The 18,509-nt window shown below is 53.8% G+C and overlaps 1 protein-coding gene and 1 long non-coding RNA gene across 2 annotated transcripts; both read left to right on the forward strand.

The window, feature by feature from the left end:
* The first annotated feature begins 2,158 nt into the window (after window positions 1-2,158).
* LOC132646339 (uncharacterized) lies at window positions 2,159-4,047 on the forward strand. The gene is made up of 4 exons (XR_009584514.1): window positions 2,159-2,749; window positions 3,290-3,322; window positions 3,412-3,447; window positions 3,957-4,047. It is a non-coding gene; the product is annotated as an uncharacterized LOC132646339 (long non-coding RNA).
* Window positions 4,048-4,934: 887 nt separating this feature from the next.
* LOC110545988 (WAS/WASL-interacting protein family member 3-like) lies at window positions 4,935-15,446 on the forward strand. Its single transcript, XM_060365080.1, has 6 exons — window positions 4,935-5,046; window positions 5,359-5,400; window positions 5,500-5,532; window positions 6,925-6,982; window positions 12,517-13,411; window positions 14,382-15,446. The coding sequence occupies exons 1-5, from the start codon at window positions 4,935-4,937 to the stop codon at window positions 13,385-13,387; spliced, it is 1,116 nt and encodes a 371-aa protein (XP_060221063.1). The 3' UTR covers window positions 13,388-13,411; window positions 14,382-15,446.
* Window positions 15,447-18,509: the final 3,063 nt, after the last annotated feature.

An 18,509-nucleotide genomic window follows, 5' to 3' on the forward strand; every position in this document is an offset into this window, starting at 1 on the left:
TGGAGAAATGCGTACACTGAGGGACTGCCCTATGCACTGGGGTTCTGAATGCTCAGAGGCCACTAGGGACATAGTGAGAAGATGCTAGGACTCGATGCTTCAGGATGGGGCAAGGAAAGTAAGAAAGATTGGAGGAGAGAGCACACAGTATGGCTGGCCCTAAGACCCAGGCACAGCCGTCTATGAGTGGATGGAGATGGAGCTTCCGAACTTGAGGCCTGGCATTTTGAGTCTCTTTCCTTTCCCCTACTAGGCCCTGCACCTCAGAATGGCCACGGACCAGGCAGGAGCAGGGCCGGGCTCCTTGGGAAGCCCTCAAAGACTGTAGCTCCCTCACCTTGATCTCTGTCTTTCCTTCAGACTATGCAGGTGTGAAGCCCCAGAAACCAGGTGAGCCAGGCCATGACCTGTTTGTCTGCCTGTCTCTCCCGGAGCCCTGAGCTCCCCTTCCTTCAGCCACATCCTCTTGTGCCGGCAGGATTCAGGAACGGGAATGGATTTGGCCTGAGAGCCCAGCCAGGTGATAGTGGGAGGCTCTGGGGTGGGGTCTACACGCACAAAGCCTGCCTTCCCCTCTCAGGCTTTGGCGGACAGGGCCAGCAATGATGGGGAGGGATTGGATGTTCCTCAGGAAACACTGGATCAGTAGCCCAGGCTGGCCTGGAACTCAGAGATTTACCTGCCTCTGCCCTCTGAATGCTGGGATTATAGGCGTGCGCCTCTACACTCTGCTGGAACCCTGTTTTTTTTTGCCATAAGTGGGGACTTACTGTGGGCCTCTTGCCCCTTTCTCTTCCCTCCTTGCTCCACAGGTTCTCCCGCTCAGAATGGCCATGGACCAGGTAAAGGAGGAGACGGAAGGAGCTGGGGTTCTGGGGAGCTCTTGGTTCCTCACCTCGTCTCTATTTCTCTCCCAGGCACCGGAGGGGGCATGAAGCCTCCAAAGCCAGGTGAGGTCTGCCCTGTCCCAGTGTCCCTGCGCAGCACGTCACCCCTCTTAGCCTGCCTCCCCTTATTCTTTTCTGCTGTCTCCCAGGCTTTGGCAATGGGAACGGAATAGGAGCTGGGGCCCAGTCAGGTAAGGGCACCGGGGAACTAGGAAGTCAGAGCCAGGGTACTCGGGTTCTGAGCCATTCCTGGTCTTCACCTGCTCCCCATTTCTCTCTCATGCTTTGGAGTGAAACTCATTCCTGCTAATGATTAGATTCTGTCTCTCCTAAAGTTTAGGCCTCTTTTTTTGTTTTGTTTTGTTTTGTTTTGTTTTTCAAGATAAGGTTTCTCTATGTAGGCTTGGCTCTCCTGGAACTCACTGTGTAGACCAGGCTGGCCTAGAACTCAGAGATCCGCCTGCCTCTGCCTCCCACCTGCTGGGATTAGAGGCGTGTGCCACCACTGCAGCTAGAGCACCCTCTTGAGTCATCTCTGCCTCCAGTTGTCCCCAGGGTCCAGGAATGGGAATGGACTGGGAGCCCAGCCTTGGGGGACAGAGCCCTGAGGGACACACATCTGCAGTGTCCTCCTGTGCTCTCCCCCCAAGCCTCAGGGGGCAGGTTTGGGAGGGCTGTGAGAGCAAGCCTACTTCCCTTTCCACATAGGTCTGGCAGCCCAGAATGGATTTGGAGCAGGTAGGGCAGGGACCAGGAAAGACTGGGGGACTTTCATCTGGGATGTGTTCCGAGCATGTGGGGGTGGTGAGCAAGCAAGTTTCACCACCTGTGCGTGTCTCCTACAGGTTTTGGAGGGAGCGGGAAGCCCCAGAAGCCAGGTGAATCTTGACTACTTTGGGTCTGGCCCTGCCTCAGTTTGGATTTCTTTTACTGTGGTAAAACACTATGACCAAACTTGGGGAGGGAAGGGTTTATTAGGCTAAATGTCCTGATCACAGCCTATCATAAAGGGAAGACAGGGCAAAAAAGAGGCATTCGGGGACTGGAGAGAAGGCTCAGAGGTTAAGAGCACTGTCTGTTCTTCCAAAGGTTCTGAGTTCAATTTCCAGCAACCACATGGTGGCTCACAACCATCCAGAATGAGATCTGGTGCCCTCTTCTGGCGTGCAGGTGTACATGCAGGCAGAACACTGTATACATAAACAGACAAATCTTAAAAACAAAGAGAAGGCACTGATGCAAAGGCCACGGAGGAGTGCTACTTATTGGTTTGCGTCTCCTGGCTTGCTCAGCCTTCTTTCTTTTAGCACACAGGCATGGTCCATAGTGATTGGACTCTTCTACATCAATCTAAAAAATGCCCCACAGGCCAATCTGATGGAGGCATTTTCTCAATTCAGACTCCCTCTTCCCGGAAACTCTAGGCTTGGGTCAAGTTGACCAAAACCAACATACTGCCTGGTGTATAATGCCCTGACCATGCACTCCTGAATCCATAAACACCCCCTCGCCTCCCCTAACCCCGGTCTCTCTTCATGGCAATGGGCTGGGAGCTGGGGCCTTTCCTGGAACCGGATCCCAGCCAGGTAAAGACCTTAAAGCAGACAGGCCTCTTAGAGGGCTGGGACTGAGACCACTGAGTGGTGGACAGAAGGGTGAAGGACTGAAGCTTAGATTCTGGGTCTTTCTTCACAGACCTGGGAGAGGTATGAAGCCCCCCAGTTGGAGATCTAGGAGTCCGAGGGAGGGATAGCTCCCTCATTCCTCTGCCTGTTTCAGAGTTTGCCTCCTCTCGAGACCTCCCAACTCACTCCACTCCCTTTTCTCCCCAGGATACGGAAATGGAGTGGATGTTCTGCCAGGTGTGGTCCTCTGGGCACGGGTCTTGCAGTGGAGATGGGAAACCCAGCAGATGGAGAGAAGGGCCAGGGTCAGGTGTTGGGAGAACAGAGGGTTGAGGGGTTCCCTGACACAACTCCAGCCAGCCCCTCTCTGTCTCTTGCCAGATGTAGGAGCAGGCAGGAGGCTTCGGAAGCCAGGTGAAGATAGCCAGTGTCCTTTCCATCTCTGTCCTCACCACCCTTAGTCCTTACACTCATGGTGGTGGTGGTGGGGGTTTCCTGTGCTTGACCCCAAGGAGAGGCCAGCCTTGATTCTGAAATGGAAGGAAGTGTGTGAATCTGTGGAAACAGTGGGGATCATGGAGCTTGTAAGGGAGGCAAGGGAGGCTGAGTCCCCTCATCCCGGCCTTTCCTGTGGCCCGCTGATAGCATTACCCCTATGCTACCACAAGCAGCCCTGCCACACTAACTGGCTGTGGACAAGGTAGGAGGAGGGTCAGGCTTATGAGGCCGAGAGGCAGGGGACCCACAGCTCTCACCTGTATCCTGTATCTCTTCCAGGCCATGGAACAGACATGAAGGCCCAGAAGCCAGGTGAGCCCAACCCTAGCCTGCCTTTCTGCCTGCCCCCCAGCCCTGCGTCCTCCTCCCATCTCTAATGTCCCCTCCATCTGTATCCCCAGGATTTCGGAATGGCCATGGGCTTGGAATCCAGATGGGTAAGGGAACTTGTGTCTGGCTGCCCTGTCACTGTCCCCAATCAGGTCTGCAGGGGCAGGTCCAAAGGAGTCTCTAGTTTCTGACCTGAGTCTAAAGTGGAGGCCAAAGTTCCTTCCCCCGTACCTTCCACTCTCTGCTCACTTCTCCCCCTGCTCTCAGTTCACAATGGCAACAACAGATACTATGGGGATAGAGGGGCACATGCCTGGGAGGGGATGCTGGGAAAGTAGAGAAAAGGAAGCAGGTGGATACTCACTCTAGACCTTATTGAGGGACCCCCTGGCTTCCGCAAACCAGAAAATGACTCTTCTCCTCCTCCTCCTCCTCCTCCTTCTTCTTCTTCTTCTTCTTCTTCTTCCTCTCTTTCCTTCTTTCTCTCTCTGCCTACTGCAGTTCCCATCAACTATGGACCAGAAAGGGGAGGGAAGATGCTATAGGCCAGAGAGAGAGAGAGAGAGAGACAAGAGAAAAGGTCTTTGAGGAAGGTAACCCCACTCTGTCTTCATAGGCTACAGGAGTGGACTGGGGCCTAGAGCCTTCCAGGGCCAGGGACCACGACCAGGTAAGGGGCACAGAAAGAGGAACAAAGCACCTTAGGCACAGATGATCCTGGGAAGGAGCAGGGGCCAGGTGGGGTCCGCCATACCCTGCTCATCCCACGTCAGGCCTGGGAGGGGCTGGGAAACTTCTGAAGCCAGGTGAGGTCCTTTCTGTCCCTCTTCCTCCTCCCTTGGTGTTCCCAACCCTGACGTCAGCCCTGCCCCCCCAGGCTTCTCAGGGCACATGCCGTGGAACAGGCTGGTGGTCCCGCCAGGTGAGTGCTGGAGACAGAGGGCAGAAGTTCACTCTTAGGGAACCGTGTGTTAGTGATCAGTTCTCTCTGTCTTCACCAGGCCTTGGAGTGGGTATGAAACCTCCACAGGCAGGCAAGTGAGAGGCCCTTCACCTCGGCCTTCCGTCTCCCCTGCCTCTCCTGCAGACCGGTACCATGCTGCCCCTCACTTACTATCTTTCTTCTCCAGGGTATAACAATGGAAATGGAATGGCAGCCCAGCCAGGTGAGTACTCCAGGGCAGGTTGGAAAAGGGGTCAGATGTGCGCTCCCTTATGGCCCTGAGCAGTATGGCCCGCAGAAGCTGGGCCAATGTCTCCTGGGAACTCTGTGGTTGTCCTGGAAGCTGCTGCAAACCACTGTCCTGGCCCAGATGTCCTAAGAGGCACAGGGTGAGAAACCACCGGGAGCCAGCTCCTCACTCTCTGTCTCCCTCCCTAACCCAGGTCCCTGCAATGGCGGGATTGCTCCGCCACAGCACCCCAGGCCTCCCACTCCAGTCCCTTCAGAGAGAGTAGGTGGCTGGGGCCCGAAATCTCAGCTCCCACCCCCAGTGCAGAACGATAAATTCCCAGGTTAGTGTGGGGCCTGGTGGCAGGGAGGCACCAGAAAGCAGGAGGCTCTGGGAGGGGCTGGGCCTGGCTGTATGTTTTGATGCCATATCTGAATGGAAGCTCAGATGGTCCCCATGCTGGGCTCACTTCTGGGTCTCTCATTCTAGCACCAACCTCGGCCATCCAGTGGGGACTGAAGCCTCAGAAAGCAGGTGAGAGTCTATCTGTCATCAAGTCCTGTATCTCAGAGGGACAAACCCTCAGCTTTTCTCTTCCTGTCTCTGGGTATCAGGGCCCTCCATCATCCTTGCTCTCAAGCTGCCTCAGATATCCTAAGGCCAGGAAGATCCTCCCACAGTCTACCCTCAAAGTTTCTTGTTGCTTTCTAAGTTTTTCTGTAGGTTCTATTCCATGGAAACAGGGCCAGTTCCTGCTTCTTCCTCAGGGTTCCCTAGGTCAACATGTGACCCCGAAGGATATCTACCAAGTCTCTATCCTTGCCACTGACCACTGCCCTTTCACAGGTTACCAGCCCTCCAATGGCTATGGAGATGAAGCAGAACTGGGTGAGAAAGCTGTTCCCTCTCCTCCCCTCCTTTCCTCCATCTCTTTCTCTTCATTCCACCTCCAGAGCCATGTCTGACCCACAGTCTTCTCTCCCTCAGGCTTCCGTGGTAGCCTCAAGCTGCAGAAAGTTGGTGAGCACTCCAAAATGCCCATCTGGCCTCAAGCAAGTCTATCTTATGGCCAGACCCTCTCAATTCCCACCTCTCCTATCTTTGTCTCTTCTTTTCTTTCTATTTTTCTTTATTTCTTTTCTCCTCCTCCTATTTTTTTTTTTAAGACAGAATTTTACTATGTAGGCGTATAACTCAGTATGTAGACAAGGCTGGCCTGGAATTCATAGAGCTCTGTCTTCAGAGCACTGTGGGATTGCAGGCATGAGCCACTACTCTTCTGTTCCTCATTCCCCCAATGCTCACTCCTCCACAATGGTGGCCAGAGCCAGTGGTGGCCCTGCCTGAGGTAAAGGTCCAGCGACAATCAGAAAGAATCTGGGTAGAGTACTCCAGCCAGGTTGGGAGAGGGGTCAGATGGACCAGCTGGGAGGGGGAGGAGGTGGGTGAGCTGACAGCAAGAGCCTTTTGCCTGTGTGAGCTACCTTATGGCCCTGAGCAGTACGGCCTGCAGAAGCTGGGCTGTCCCTCACCCGGAAGATGTCGCCTGGGAACACTGTGAATGTTTAGAATGCTTTAGAAGTTGCCCAGAAGGAAAATCAGGGATGACTTCCTGGAGGTGGCAACAGGAGAGTTGAACTGGGGTTAACTGGATGAGGAGATGGAAGAGTGGTCAGGGTGGATGGACCCCAGCCTTCTTTTTACTTTGTTTTTTTATATTGTCGTCATCATCACCACCATCATCTTGATGATGTTGCTTTGTTTTGGGTCTTTTGAGACAGCGTCTCTCTACACAGCCCTGGCTGTCCTGGAATTTACTCTGTAGATCAGGCTGATCTGAACTCACAGAGATCTGCCCACTGCCCACTGGCATGTACCACAATGCCAGGCCTTTTTTACCTTCTGTTCTCAAAATTTTATCATTATGGAGGAATGGTGAATGTGCCATGACATACATATGGGGGTCAGAGGACAACGCAGTTCATCAGGCTTGCACACCCGGGCTGCCGATTTTACCTGCTGAACCATCCCATCAGCCTTTTCTTCTCTGTTTTGAGACAGGGTCTGGGAAAAGCCCAGGCACACCTTGAGTTCATTCTCTTGCCGCAAGCTCCCAAGTAGCTGAAATTACAGGCCTGCACCACCAGGGGGGGCCTCTGCCTCTGCAATCTGAACTGGTGTTTCCATATTGCCTTGCCCAGATCTAGCTAGCTGGCTGCCCTGCCTTGGCCCTCCCTGCTTCAGTCTCTCTCGTGCAGATTTCCATTATGGGAATGGAGCTGTGGAAGCTGGAATTTTGCCAGAGACCCTACAGTCAGGTGCCTGGGGAGGGGGTGGGACTGGGCACTGGGAGAGGTGATAGGAAGCTAGACTTAGCACCACCCCCACTAAACCTTCTCTTTCATCCTCCAGGGTTCCCTGTAGCCAATGGCTTTACAAATGGTGAGTTGGACCCAGGAGACCAGATACAGTGAGGAAGAGGATGGGCCATAGCCAGGAGCTGGGTAGGAATAATAAACTGGTCCTTTGCAGGACTCAGGGAGAAGATTCTTCTCTACCCTAAAGCAACAGTTCCAACCCTTGAGAAAAATGGTAATATATATTATATATAATGGTATATAATGGTAATATATATATATATATATACTCATATACATATGGTCCCAAAATCCAAAGGAACCTGGGGCCTCCTGGTTCTGAGGGAGAGTGCATCCACCCCAGTTTTCTTCCTGTAGGTCACGCTAGGGCCCTGCAGGGCTCCCCATGGCCAGCTTTCCTGTCCTGGGAGGCTGGAATGAAGCCAGGATATGAATATGCAGGCCTTGGGAAGCAGGCAGGTAAATGGGCTATGTGAATGAGGGTCAGTGGACAGTATCAGGGCCCCAGTCTAGACCTAACCCACTGTGTGTGTGGAAAGAGGGAGTCATACCCATGGCTGAGGGAATGGCATGAGGATACAGGAGGGGCTGAAAAGGAAAACATAAGACTCAGGGCCTGAGCCTGATGCTGTGCTGAAATCTGGAAGAAAAGGAGGAGGCCCGGGGCTATGTCATTTAATTTTCCTAACCCCTCCCCCCCAGGGCCCTATGGGCAGTTGGGGCCCCAGCTGGGCCTGGAGCATTTGGGTGAGTAAGCATCTCCATGTGCCTGGGGTGAGGGAGCGGGGTAGGCAGGAGTGCGCTGATGCCCCACGTGTCCCCGCCTGTGGTCTATGTTGTGTAGGGGGTCCTGACGTGAAGACGTATACCCACGACCAGCTGGGAAGCAGTTTCAGAGGTAACAGTAGTCACGGTGGCCCACGTGCTCCACCCGGAGTCCCACTGTCATCCCTCCAGGTGTCTGTCCCCAGACCTTGGCGGGGACAGCAGGCTCCAAGGCCTACAGAGAGCTGAGTGGGGACCTCAGAGACATCACACGTGCCCTACACCCTGTTCCATCTCTTCACAGGACACTGTCCTCCTGGAAAATGCTGAGGGTGGAGCCTCTCTCCTGCCCACCCTGAGGGTCTCTGCATTAGACCCTGGTCGGAGGAGCACAGCAGGAAGATCTGGAGACTTGCCAAGGACACTGCCCTGCCCGGGGGTCTCCTCTGGGCTGAAGCATTAATAAAAACTATATGATTGCCTGTTTGCCTCTGTGTGCCGTGGAGGAGCGGGGCCTTCCATGAGGCTGGCAGGTGGGGCCTGCTCATTCATCCCCTCGCTCGTCAAATGACAGGGCGGCGCTGTGCCAAGGGCTGTACTCCAAACAGAAGACGTGACAACAAAACAGACTCAACCTGTCCCCAGGGAGGGGTGTCACTTGGTCACAGCCTAGTGCGAAAAACATGTCCAAGTTAGGGGTCTTTTGACTGGGTAAGTACCTCGGTGGTACCTGCCCAGCATGCTCTAGACCCTGGGTTTGACCCCCAGCACTAAAAAAGGAAGACCCACCTCTAAATAGAGTCACATTCTGAAGTCCTGGGGGCCTAGGATTTAGGGAGTTTTTACCATGCAGAAGAACCTGTTTTAATCTGTAATCCATTCACTAAAGTTGTTGAAGAAGCTGGCAGCGATGGCTGCTTCCTAAGCTTGAAAGGTGCAGCAGGAAGGCTGAGAAGCTGAGCATGAGAATTCAGAGTTCAAGGCCAAGCACAGTGTGACCCTATCTCAAAACATAAAAGAAGTCTGGAGAGATGGCTCAGTGGTTAGGAGCACTTGCTGCTTTTCTAGAAGACCAGAGTTCAATTCCCAGAGCTCACGTGGTGACTAATAACCGTCCATAACCTCAGGGGTTACAACCCCCTCTTGTGGCCTCCAAGACCACTGCATGCACATAGAATACAGACATACATGCTAGCAAGACACCCATGCACGTGAAATAATAATTAAAATGAAAATGTTTTCCAGTTTCAGTTAATATTATTTTGTGTGGGTGCATGCATACCACTACTCAAGAGCAGCAGAGGGCAGAGGACAACTTCTGAGAGTCCTCTCCTTCTACTGTGGGTTCCAGGCCTTAAAATCAGCTTGCTCGTCAGGCTGGGTGGTAGTGGTGCACAGCTTTAATCCCAGCACTCCTTGGGAGGCAGTGGCAGTTGGATCTCTCTGAGTTCGAGGCCAGCCTGGTCTGCAGAAACCCTGTCGCAAAATAAAATAAAATAACAAATAAATAAAAAATAAATAAAATAAAAATAGAAACCCTGCCAAGCCATTTCACCATCCCCATCTCAGTTGTTTTGAGACAGGATCTTATGTAACCCAGTTACACAAGTTAGAGGCTGGCTCTAAATTGCTATAGAGCTGAGGCTTGTTTTAAACTCCTGATCTTCCTGCTTACATTTCCCAAGGGGCGGGATTACAGGCATGAGCTGCTGCACCAGGCTCAAAAATTTTTTTTTTCCTTAATATTTTCAGTTATGGTCGGATATCACTGAATTAATAATTTAGATGTAGAATTTACTTTCACATTCTTTGACAAATGCTCAACAAAAGTACAAGTTAGATACTTAAAATGGCTGACAAACTTGCCGAACTAAATTAGCTATCTGAAACAATTACAAACACCAGGGACCTGGATACTGTAGCTCAGTCACAGAGCACAAGTCTGTGGGTTCAGGCCCCACAACCAAAAACCAAGTAACTAAAAAAAATCCCCTGGGTTACAACTATCCACTGCTTGAGTCTATTGATTGCTAAACGGTGAAGGGCGCGGACCCCGAAACAAACAGTACTTCATAAGCACTTGTGGCTTCTTGGCATCCTTATACTACTCGGTTATAGAGTGCTTCCTTTTTTAAAAAACAATATTTTTTCAGCCGGCCACTTGTCCTCATCCCGTGTTAGCTCATGATACTGCATGTCTTCCTTCCTCTCTCCCTCTTGGAGCTGCAAATGTGGACACACGGTCCTCCAAGGAAGGGATCACAATGGAGGTTATGAAAGTAAGCCCTGGCCCTAGACACTTATCTCCCTGCTCCTCCTCCTCGTGGGGCCCTGCTGGACAAGGCTGAAGTCCGTCAGCTTCGGACAGCCACTTGTTTGCGCTCAGTCTATGATGATAGCCTCCCTTTTCTCATCAGGGTCCTAAAAGTCTTCCCTGATCTGGGTGACCCCAGGTCCTGTAAGGAGGTCACAGAGCCCTCAGGGCAGATCAGAGGCCAGACCCTTCCCCGATAAGGAAACTGCTCTAGCAAGCATCTAGGGATTCCTAGAAATGGTCCCCCCTGTTAACGCTTAGTCCAGCAGTGACCTTCAGCTGTACTGGGAGACCCTGACCCCCCATGTAGGATAATTAAGTGCTGTGTTTTCCTTCTTGTAACAGTGCCACTAAGTCTCCTAACCTCCTGACCCCAGTGAACCAAACACATTTCACCCTTAAAATCCCTCCCTCTGCCCAGGATTTCACACAAATAAAGATTCACGATTTCTCTCTTCAAGACCATCTGAGACTCATCATTTATCCTCCATTTGGTCACTTCTCGCCAGGCCTGTCCTCCGTCCAACTGGGCCTGGGCCTCGCCAGGCCTTGCCAGGCCTGTGTCTTGGCTGCAAGCCGACCAGGCATGGGCCTTGGCCATACCTCTGCCATGCTTAGCATAGCAGCTTGACCAAGAGCTGTAACACTTTGGTATTGCTAAGGGAACACCCAAGGTTCCATTGTCAGGACAATCTCATGCTAAAAGAACTAAACTGTAACACTCTGTGGAAAAGCTTTTTCACATACCCTAGCTTAGCACACTTGGACCTCAGCCTAAAGCGCTGCCTGAGAGAACCAGGACCCTTGTGTTCTGTCTGGAGGCCAAGCTCCAGGACTCCAGCCGAGATCCAGGCCCCTGCCGAGATCCAGGCCCCTGCCGAGATCCAGGCCCCTGCCGAGATCCAGGCCCCCCGCCAAATGGAGAAGGACACCTTCTCATCTCATTATACGTTCCATGCCACAGGCTTCCTCCTTACTGGAGAAGAGGATTGAGAGCCAACACCACCCACTTCAGTGGCAGCTCTCGGTGAGGTCAGTCGGTGGGAGTCCCATATGCCCACGCTAGAGATGGAGTCCAGGGCTTCAGACAGACACACCCCAGGCCCATCTGTACCAATACCTGTAGAACCATTCTGATGTTTCTTCTCCTCCTCTTCATCATCTTCATCATCATCATCAGTTTTTTGGCATAGGGTTTCTCTGAGTAACCGTGGCTGTCCTGGAACTCAATCTGTAGACCAGGCTGGCCTCGAGCTCAGAGATCCACCTGCCTCTGCTTCCCAAGTGCTGGGATTAAGAGCATGTGCCACCACCACCACCCCGTGCTACTAATTATTCTAATAAAAGTTCCTATATTCCAATTTTTAAGATATGTAATTTGAGTACAATCATTTTAAATTAATTATGTAATTTTTTGTGAACATTGGTATTTTGTCTGCATACATGTCTGTGTGAGGTTGTCCAGTTCCCTGGAACAGGAGTTACAGACAGTTGTGAGCTCTCATGTGGGTGCCGGGAATCGAAGCTGGGTCCTCTGCAAGAGTAGCCAGTGCTCTTAACCACTGCGCCATCTCTCCAGTGTCCTCTAATTCCAGCTTTGGAGAGATTAGCCCTTCTCCTTTTTTCCTCTTTCTTTTGTTGTTTCATTTCATTTTTGAGGCAGAGTCCGTAGTCTGAAGCAGCCTCAAACTTGCTGTGCAGCTGAGGCTGGCCTTGGTCTCCGGATCCCCCCGCCTCCACCTCCCACATGCTAGGATTACAGGCTTGGCTCTCCATGTGCTTCTTTCTTTCTTTCTCAGAGTCCCACCCCTTTGCCAGTTATCGGGAACTCTAACATATATGCTGCACATTGCCACCAGCCTCGCCCACGCCCTTCCCGGGGTCTCATCTAGCTCAGACTAGCCTTGAACCTGGCTATGTGGGTGAGGATAACCTCGAGCGTCCTCTGGTCCTCCCCCCCCCCCAGTTCTGTTATCACAGACAGTGCACCTGCTTTATGTGGGCTGAGGACCACACTCAGGGCCTGGCGCAGCTAGGAAGGAAAGCACTTCCCCAACCGAGTGAGCTGTATGCTCTGCCCAAAACATTGCGCCTTTCTTTACGTCTTATTTGTGTGCCGGTGTATATGTGCGCGTGGGTGTGTTTGTGCCATAAGTTGGGGTGGGGGAAGGGTCAGAGGACAACCAATAGGGATTGGTTGTCTCCTTCCATTATGTGGGTCTCCGGATTGAAATTTAGTCGTCAGGCTTGGCGGCAGGCAGCTTTACCTACTGAGTCATGCGCCGTCCCAATGCTTTGTTTTGTTTTGTTTGAATTATGATATTCCTTCTGTAAGTGGAATGAGTGGGTCGTGGTGGTCTTAAGACCAGACTCAAGAGAGGGAAGTAGGAGGATCACGAGTGGGGCGCCATCCTGAGCTGCTATTGATACCAGCCTGGGACAGCTCGTCTCACAAAAGAAAAAGGGATGAAAATGTGCGTCCTTCCAGAGTCGTGAGAGCGAAAAATAGCTAGAGAGCAACAATTGCGAGGCTGTGGCTCGGTCTAGAGGGGCGGTGGATGCACCGGCGCTTGCAGCGGCTCAGAGCACCAGGAGGGGGCGCCCAGGGCGCGTGCGCTCCACCGAGGCCGGCGGGGGAAGCCGGAGACGCCCGGGACGCGGTGATTGGTCGGGGCGCCGAGGAGGCGAGCGCACCCGCTCGTGTTTGGCTGGAACGGGTGCAGGCCGCTCCAATTGGCCGGGCGGACTTAGCGGGCTCCCAGCCCCGGCTCCCGGGCCGCGGCGGGCGGCGGCGGCCAAGCTGGCGGCGCGGTGGTCCCGCTCCCGCTCGCACCCGCGGCGCGACCGCGGCCGCCCGCACCCCCGGCTGAGCCGGGCCCGCTCGTCCCTGCCGCCCGCCCCGCCGCCGTCCCTGCCGCACCCGCCGCTGCCCGGGCTGCCCCCCGGCTCGAGCTCCGCGCCGCCGCCGCCGCCCTCGGCGCTCGCCCTGGCCGAGCTGCCGCCGCTGCCCGCCCTCCCGCTGCGCCCGGAGCCGCTGGCGCCCTGGGGTCCCGGGCCCCACCTGGCCCTGCCCGAGCTGCCGCCCGAGGCCTGCGCCCCCGCGCCGCCCGCCGCCGCGCTCGCCCTGCAGGCCCTGCCGCGCCTGCCCGCGCCCGCGCCGCCGCCCGCGCACCTGCCGCTGCCCCCGCTGCCCGAGGCCGCGCTCGCCGCCGTCCCCGGCCCCGTGGGCGCCCGCGGCCGGCCCCCGCGGCTCGCCGAGCCGCCCCCGCAGCCGCTGCCGCCGCTGCCGGCGCGGCCCTCGCCCTTCACCCTGCTGGCGCCGCCGCTGCCCCGCGAGACCTGGCCTCTCCCCGCCTTTCCCCCGCCGCCGCCGCCGCCGCCCCCGCCGCCCTACTTCTTCCTGTCGCCGCCCTGCTGACCGCTTAGCCCCGCGGGGCTACGGGTGAGTCCGTGCCTGGACGCCGGCGCCCCGGACCAGGGCTCGCCTGGGGAGGAGAGAAAGCGGCAGGACCGCAGCCAGGGCTGGGGGAGAAGGAAGTCACCCTGACGGTCAGCCTAAGAGCAACATCAGCGGAGGCTGGCAGCAGCACCCCCGGGACCCCACCAGTAGGAACACCCCAGCATGAGGGGTACTTAACAGGGGCATCACCAGGCAGCTTTTGCCACTTGGTGAGATCCCGTCTCCCCGCTCCTCCTGACCGGCAGCTTCTCCCTAGCTCCTATGAGAAGGAAACTCTTCTAAGCGCTGAGAAAACTCGCTGTTGCTTAGGACTTCAGGGCTACACAGCACCTGCCATTGTCAAAGAAACCCAGGGCGAGAGGATGAAGACAAAAGTTTGAGTCTATGGTTGGTTTTTAAGACAGACCTTGTTTGTTTGTTTGTTTGTTTCAAGACAGGGCTTCTCTGTGTAACAGGTCTGGCTGTCCTGGACTCGCTTTGTATACCAGGCTGGCCTCGAACTCACTGAGACCTGCCTGTTTCTGCTTCCTTTGCTAAGTACTGGCTGGCGGTCCTTGAACTCAGCAATTCCATTATCCTGTCAGCCTTCTGGGTGCTGGGTTTAAAGGTCGGGGACTATCAAGCTGGGCTTTGAAAACAATTCCAGATGCTGCAGCCAGTGTCCCAAATGGCACATTGTCCCTTATCCAGGGTGTGGATAAGTCACGTAGCTTCCAAGTCTTATGAATCAAACTTCCAACTGAAATAGATCCAGAGGTCCCCCGGCCCCCAAGTGGTGTTGATAGACAATTGATACTGGGCGGGAGGATCACATGCAAGGACTATGAAGTCATCCCGGCGGGAGAGAGCGCTTCAGTCAGTCCTGAGCAGAAACTCCTCTCTCCTGCCTTGCCGGCCGCTCCCTCCCACAGCAGCCAGCACTACTTAATATAAAGTTCTCTTTGTTTCGCAGGTAGCCTGGGCTCAGGTAACCAAGTGGATGGCAGAGCTCTCCAACACGCAGGAGTGGTATCAGAAAGCCAGCCTTGACCTGGGGGGACCCGTGAGAGCCCAGGTCCCATCGGCAAGATCAATTAGTTTGTGAGGTTCCTGTGACTGCAGTAACAGATGAATGCAAACTGAACGGCCCGGGACAATAGAAATGTGTTCTCTTCACAAGGCTGGTGGCCAGAGGTCTAAAAACAAAACAACAACAACAACAGAATGACCTGCTGTGTCAGCAGCGACCAGAAACCTGCTCTGTCTGTCTTTTGCCTTGCTTTGGTAGGGCCTTGCTGTTCCTCCTCAGGCCTAGGAAAGACTGCCTTCGCCTCAGCTTTTAAGTACTTCGCTCATTGCCTTTATTGAGTTCAAATTGACCTCATATTGAGATCCTTCACTGGCTCGTGTTAGCAAAGACACTTTTCTCAGCTAGATGTGGCAGCACATGCCTTTAATTTCATCACTTGGGAGGCAGAGGCAAGTGAGGGCAGCCTGGTCTACATAGTGAGTTCCAGGTTAGCCAGAACTATACAGTGAGACCTTTAAAAAAACAAACAAAAAACCCAATAAGCAAAATGAAACATTCCATCACCTTACGATTCTCGCAGGCTTAGCCTGAACTTGGAGTCTGAAAGCTCCTGCTATCCAAGTAGCTGGACTGCAGGGTTCGTGCTACAAGCCTGGCTTAGGCGTGTCTGCCCGGCTCTGCCGCACCTGTCTTCCCAGAACTTAAGTGTTCCAGGCCATGTCCTTCTCTGACCTGGGGCCTTGAGTGGTCTGGGCTGTCACAGTGGTACAGAAAGAAAGTGATATGCCTGTGTTTCCTGGTGCCTATCTTTCTGCTTCCTTGTCTTCCTACGGTCTCCTTCCTGGCCCCAGCCCTTACTGCTTTCCCACTCAAAGTATCAGGATGGACAGTGAATGTGTTTTTAAAGACAACTCCCATGGGTGGCCAGATGTCCGAGCCTAAGCTGTAGCTACTGCTGTGGGTTGAACACTGATCAAAACTGATAATAAAGTTAATTGTTACCCAGTCCCTGGTTGTGACCTGTCCCAGCGTATGAGTGAAACTGCCTCTCTGCTCTTGACAGAATACCTTTGTGCGAGACCTCACGGGGCAGGGCTTGCGGGGAGGGGCTTTTGCCCAGGAAAGTGTTCACCATGGAGCAGGGCCGGGTACCCTTTCCCTTTATAATCCAGAGATGCACTGTCAATTAAGCAATTGTGACTGAGGCAGAGAGGCCCTGTGGTGGGAGTCTGAGCTACTGCTTTCGAAGGCTTTCCACACTAGGGACCTGGGCACTGGGAATGAACCCAAGACAGAAAATGGCTTCCCAACAAATCAAGCACCTATACACACATGCACAGGTTGTAGGGACCTCCCCAGGGGGGTGTAAGGGAGACTCTGAAGGGGGAGCTGCCTTACAGCCCAGCCCCCTGCTGATGGATGGGCGCTCAGAGGCCTACCTGCCTGACTGGCCTATGGGAGAGCAGGAGACTTGGAAATCAGGGCCTTTGCGTCAAGCCTCTCCTGTAGCCTGTCTGTACACACACAGGGCCTTTTAGTGCCCTGGGCTTGTCTCCTCTCTGTAGCAGGTGGCTAGTGAGCGGCTGAGAACTACTGGGTCTTCACTCTTTCCCTCCAAGTCAGTGAGGGTTTCGGAGCTCCGGAACGGGCTCCTCTACGTGTGTGAAGCCAAATGGCCTCTCAGGTTCTTCCAGAGGCTGTGGGGGATGTAGCTTGAAGGTTTTAACTTCCCCTGTCATTAAGCCAATTTCCCCTTTGAGGAAACCCACTTGGGTCCCATTCATGTAAGCCGAAGCCTAGTTTGTACTGCCCTCCAGAGCCCACCGGCCCCGGAAGTACTCAGCCAAGACGAGACAAAGAATGTTGTTTAGTTACTCTAGATTGGGCTGGGGGTAGGGCACAGCTCCGTTTCCTCCAGCAATTAGAGCGTCGGGGAGAATTTCTCATATCCTTCCTAGCCTAGGGAGGCGGAGGGGGTGGGGACTCTCCGGACCTGTGAAGAGTCCTGCTGAGACCGCCGCTGCACCGAGCGGCCTGGCCTCCCCATATCAATGGTTCAGCATTCCAGTCAGTAAATCCAAACTTTATTTATTTTTATTGCCCAGGACCCCCAACTGAGGTGAGATAGACTGGGAGGAAGATAAACTAATGGAAATGTAGGGCCACCCAGGAAGTCCCAAGGAAAAGTCAACGGCCCACCAAGTACAGCAAGCAGGCTTTGCAGCCTGGCCTAGCGTCTTCCAGGGAACCATGCCCACTGCTTCAGGCTTCTGGAATGTGGGGGTCCTTCCCCACGTTTGCTCTTCCTGAGAAATGAACGGAATTTTGGTCTTAAGGTAGAAAGGAACGGTGGGGCCGGGAGGTGGTGGCACACACCTTTAATCCCAGCACTCTGGAGGCAGAGTCAGGTGGATTTTGAGGCCAGCCTGGTCTACAGAGAGAGAGAGTTCCAGGACAGCCAAAGCTACACAGAGAATGCTTGTCTCGAAAAACCAAAAAGGAAGGAAAGAAAGGAACATCAGAACATTGATCGGCAGACTGGCTGCCTGAGACCCTTGACAGCCAGTCTGACCGAAATTGGTCACTGATGACAGGTGTGTCCATGTCTGCAACACAAACTTCCCTTTGACTGGCGAGTCTCTGGCAGTGTGGATATCCCGCCCTGCTTCTAGATGGAGGAGAGGAAGCACCCCACATTGTCGGGACTCCGGAAGCATTGGGGAGCCCTGATTCCTGAGACTGCTCCCTCTCACTGGGGACACACTCTGCCCTGCCCAGGGGTCTGGAGCTCTCTGAAGAACTGGTGGCTTGCCTGGCAAAGCCTTTCGTAGGTTAACCAACTCTCCTCATCTTGGATGCCAAACTCAGTCTTCAAACTCAAAATATCCAAGGCCAACTAGAGTAAGTTGGCCTCCAACACTCAAAGCCAGAGGGCTTTCTCTGTGCTTGGGGAGGACTCTCTAGGATTGGGGCCGTCGATGAGGCTGGGGTTGGTGGCCCCTAGACCCAGGCTCGCCTCAGCCTCAGACACCTAACCAAACCTGCGCGACCAGATTCCGGGAGGCCCCTGCAAGGCTTCAGAAGAAGCCTCCAGGAGGGCGGGACACTGTTGACCCTACTTTTTACAGCCACTCCCTTTGAAATCCATGCCCCAGGAGGCAGATATGCTGGACAAATCTGACCACCACCCCAAGGGCTGGAATCTGGAGGCTGCTCTGAAGAGCCTCCTAGTCCTGACTCAGACACTGCAGAAGAGAGATCTCCACTGGCCCTCAGTGTGTAAAAAATGCCCTTGCTAACAAGCCTGGCATTCTGGGTTTGATTTCTGGTGCCGTGGAAGGAGAGCACCCCCAAGTACTGCAATTTGTCCTCTGACGGACGCCCTCACACACCTCACACTCGGAGTGACACCTGCATGCCACACACACACACCACACACAAGTAAGTAAAATATAGTAAGAGGGTGTTGGCTTAGAGGCTGGGAAGATGGCTCAGCAGTTCCGGGTGTCCATGGCTCTTCCAGAGAGCAGGAATGTGACTGGCTCACAACCACCCATAACTCCAGTCCAGGAGGATCTGACCCCTCTGACCTCTGCAGGCACCAGACTCATGCTCGAGTACACATGCTCCTCTCCTAAAACTAAGAAAAAAAAATTATAAATGATGTATTAACTTAAAGAAAGGAGGCTGGGCGTGGCGGTGCCGGCCTTTACCAGGGAGGCAGAGGCAGGTGGATTTCTGCGAGTTTGAGGCCAGCCTGGTCTACAAAGTGAGGCTCTCAAACTTTTGGGGTCACGGGGCCCTTTGTAATTTGATGATACCAAATTTCTTTTCAAAAATTGTTAAAACCTATACCTAGAAGCGACGAGCACACCATATTCCTGGGTTTCAATACCCAACTTCACAATACACAGCATCGAGACAGCCCAGCTGTCAAAATGCGCTTGCTGTGAAGAGTCACTTCTTGCATTCTATCTCCATGTCCCAGATGACAGAAAGAGAACTGACTCCAGCAGGTCATCTGCAGATGGACACACAGACACACAGATAAACACACACACACACACACAC

The sequence above is a fragment of the Meriones unguiculatus genome, chromosome 11 (genome assembly GCF_030254825.1).
Source record: "Meriones unguiculatus strain TT.TT164.6M chromosome 11, Bangor_MerUng_6.1, whole genome shotgun sequence".
In the NCBI taxonomy this organism is placed as follows: Eukaryota; Metazoa; Chordata; class Mammalia; order Rodentia; family Muridae; genus Meriones; species Meriones unguiculatus.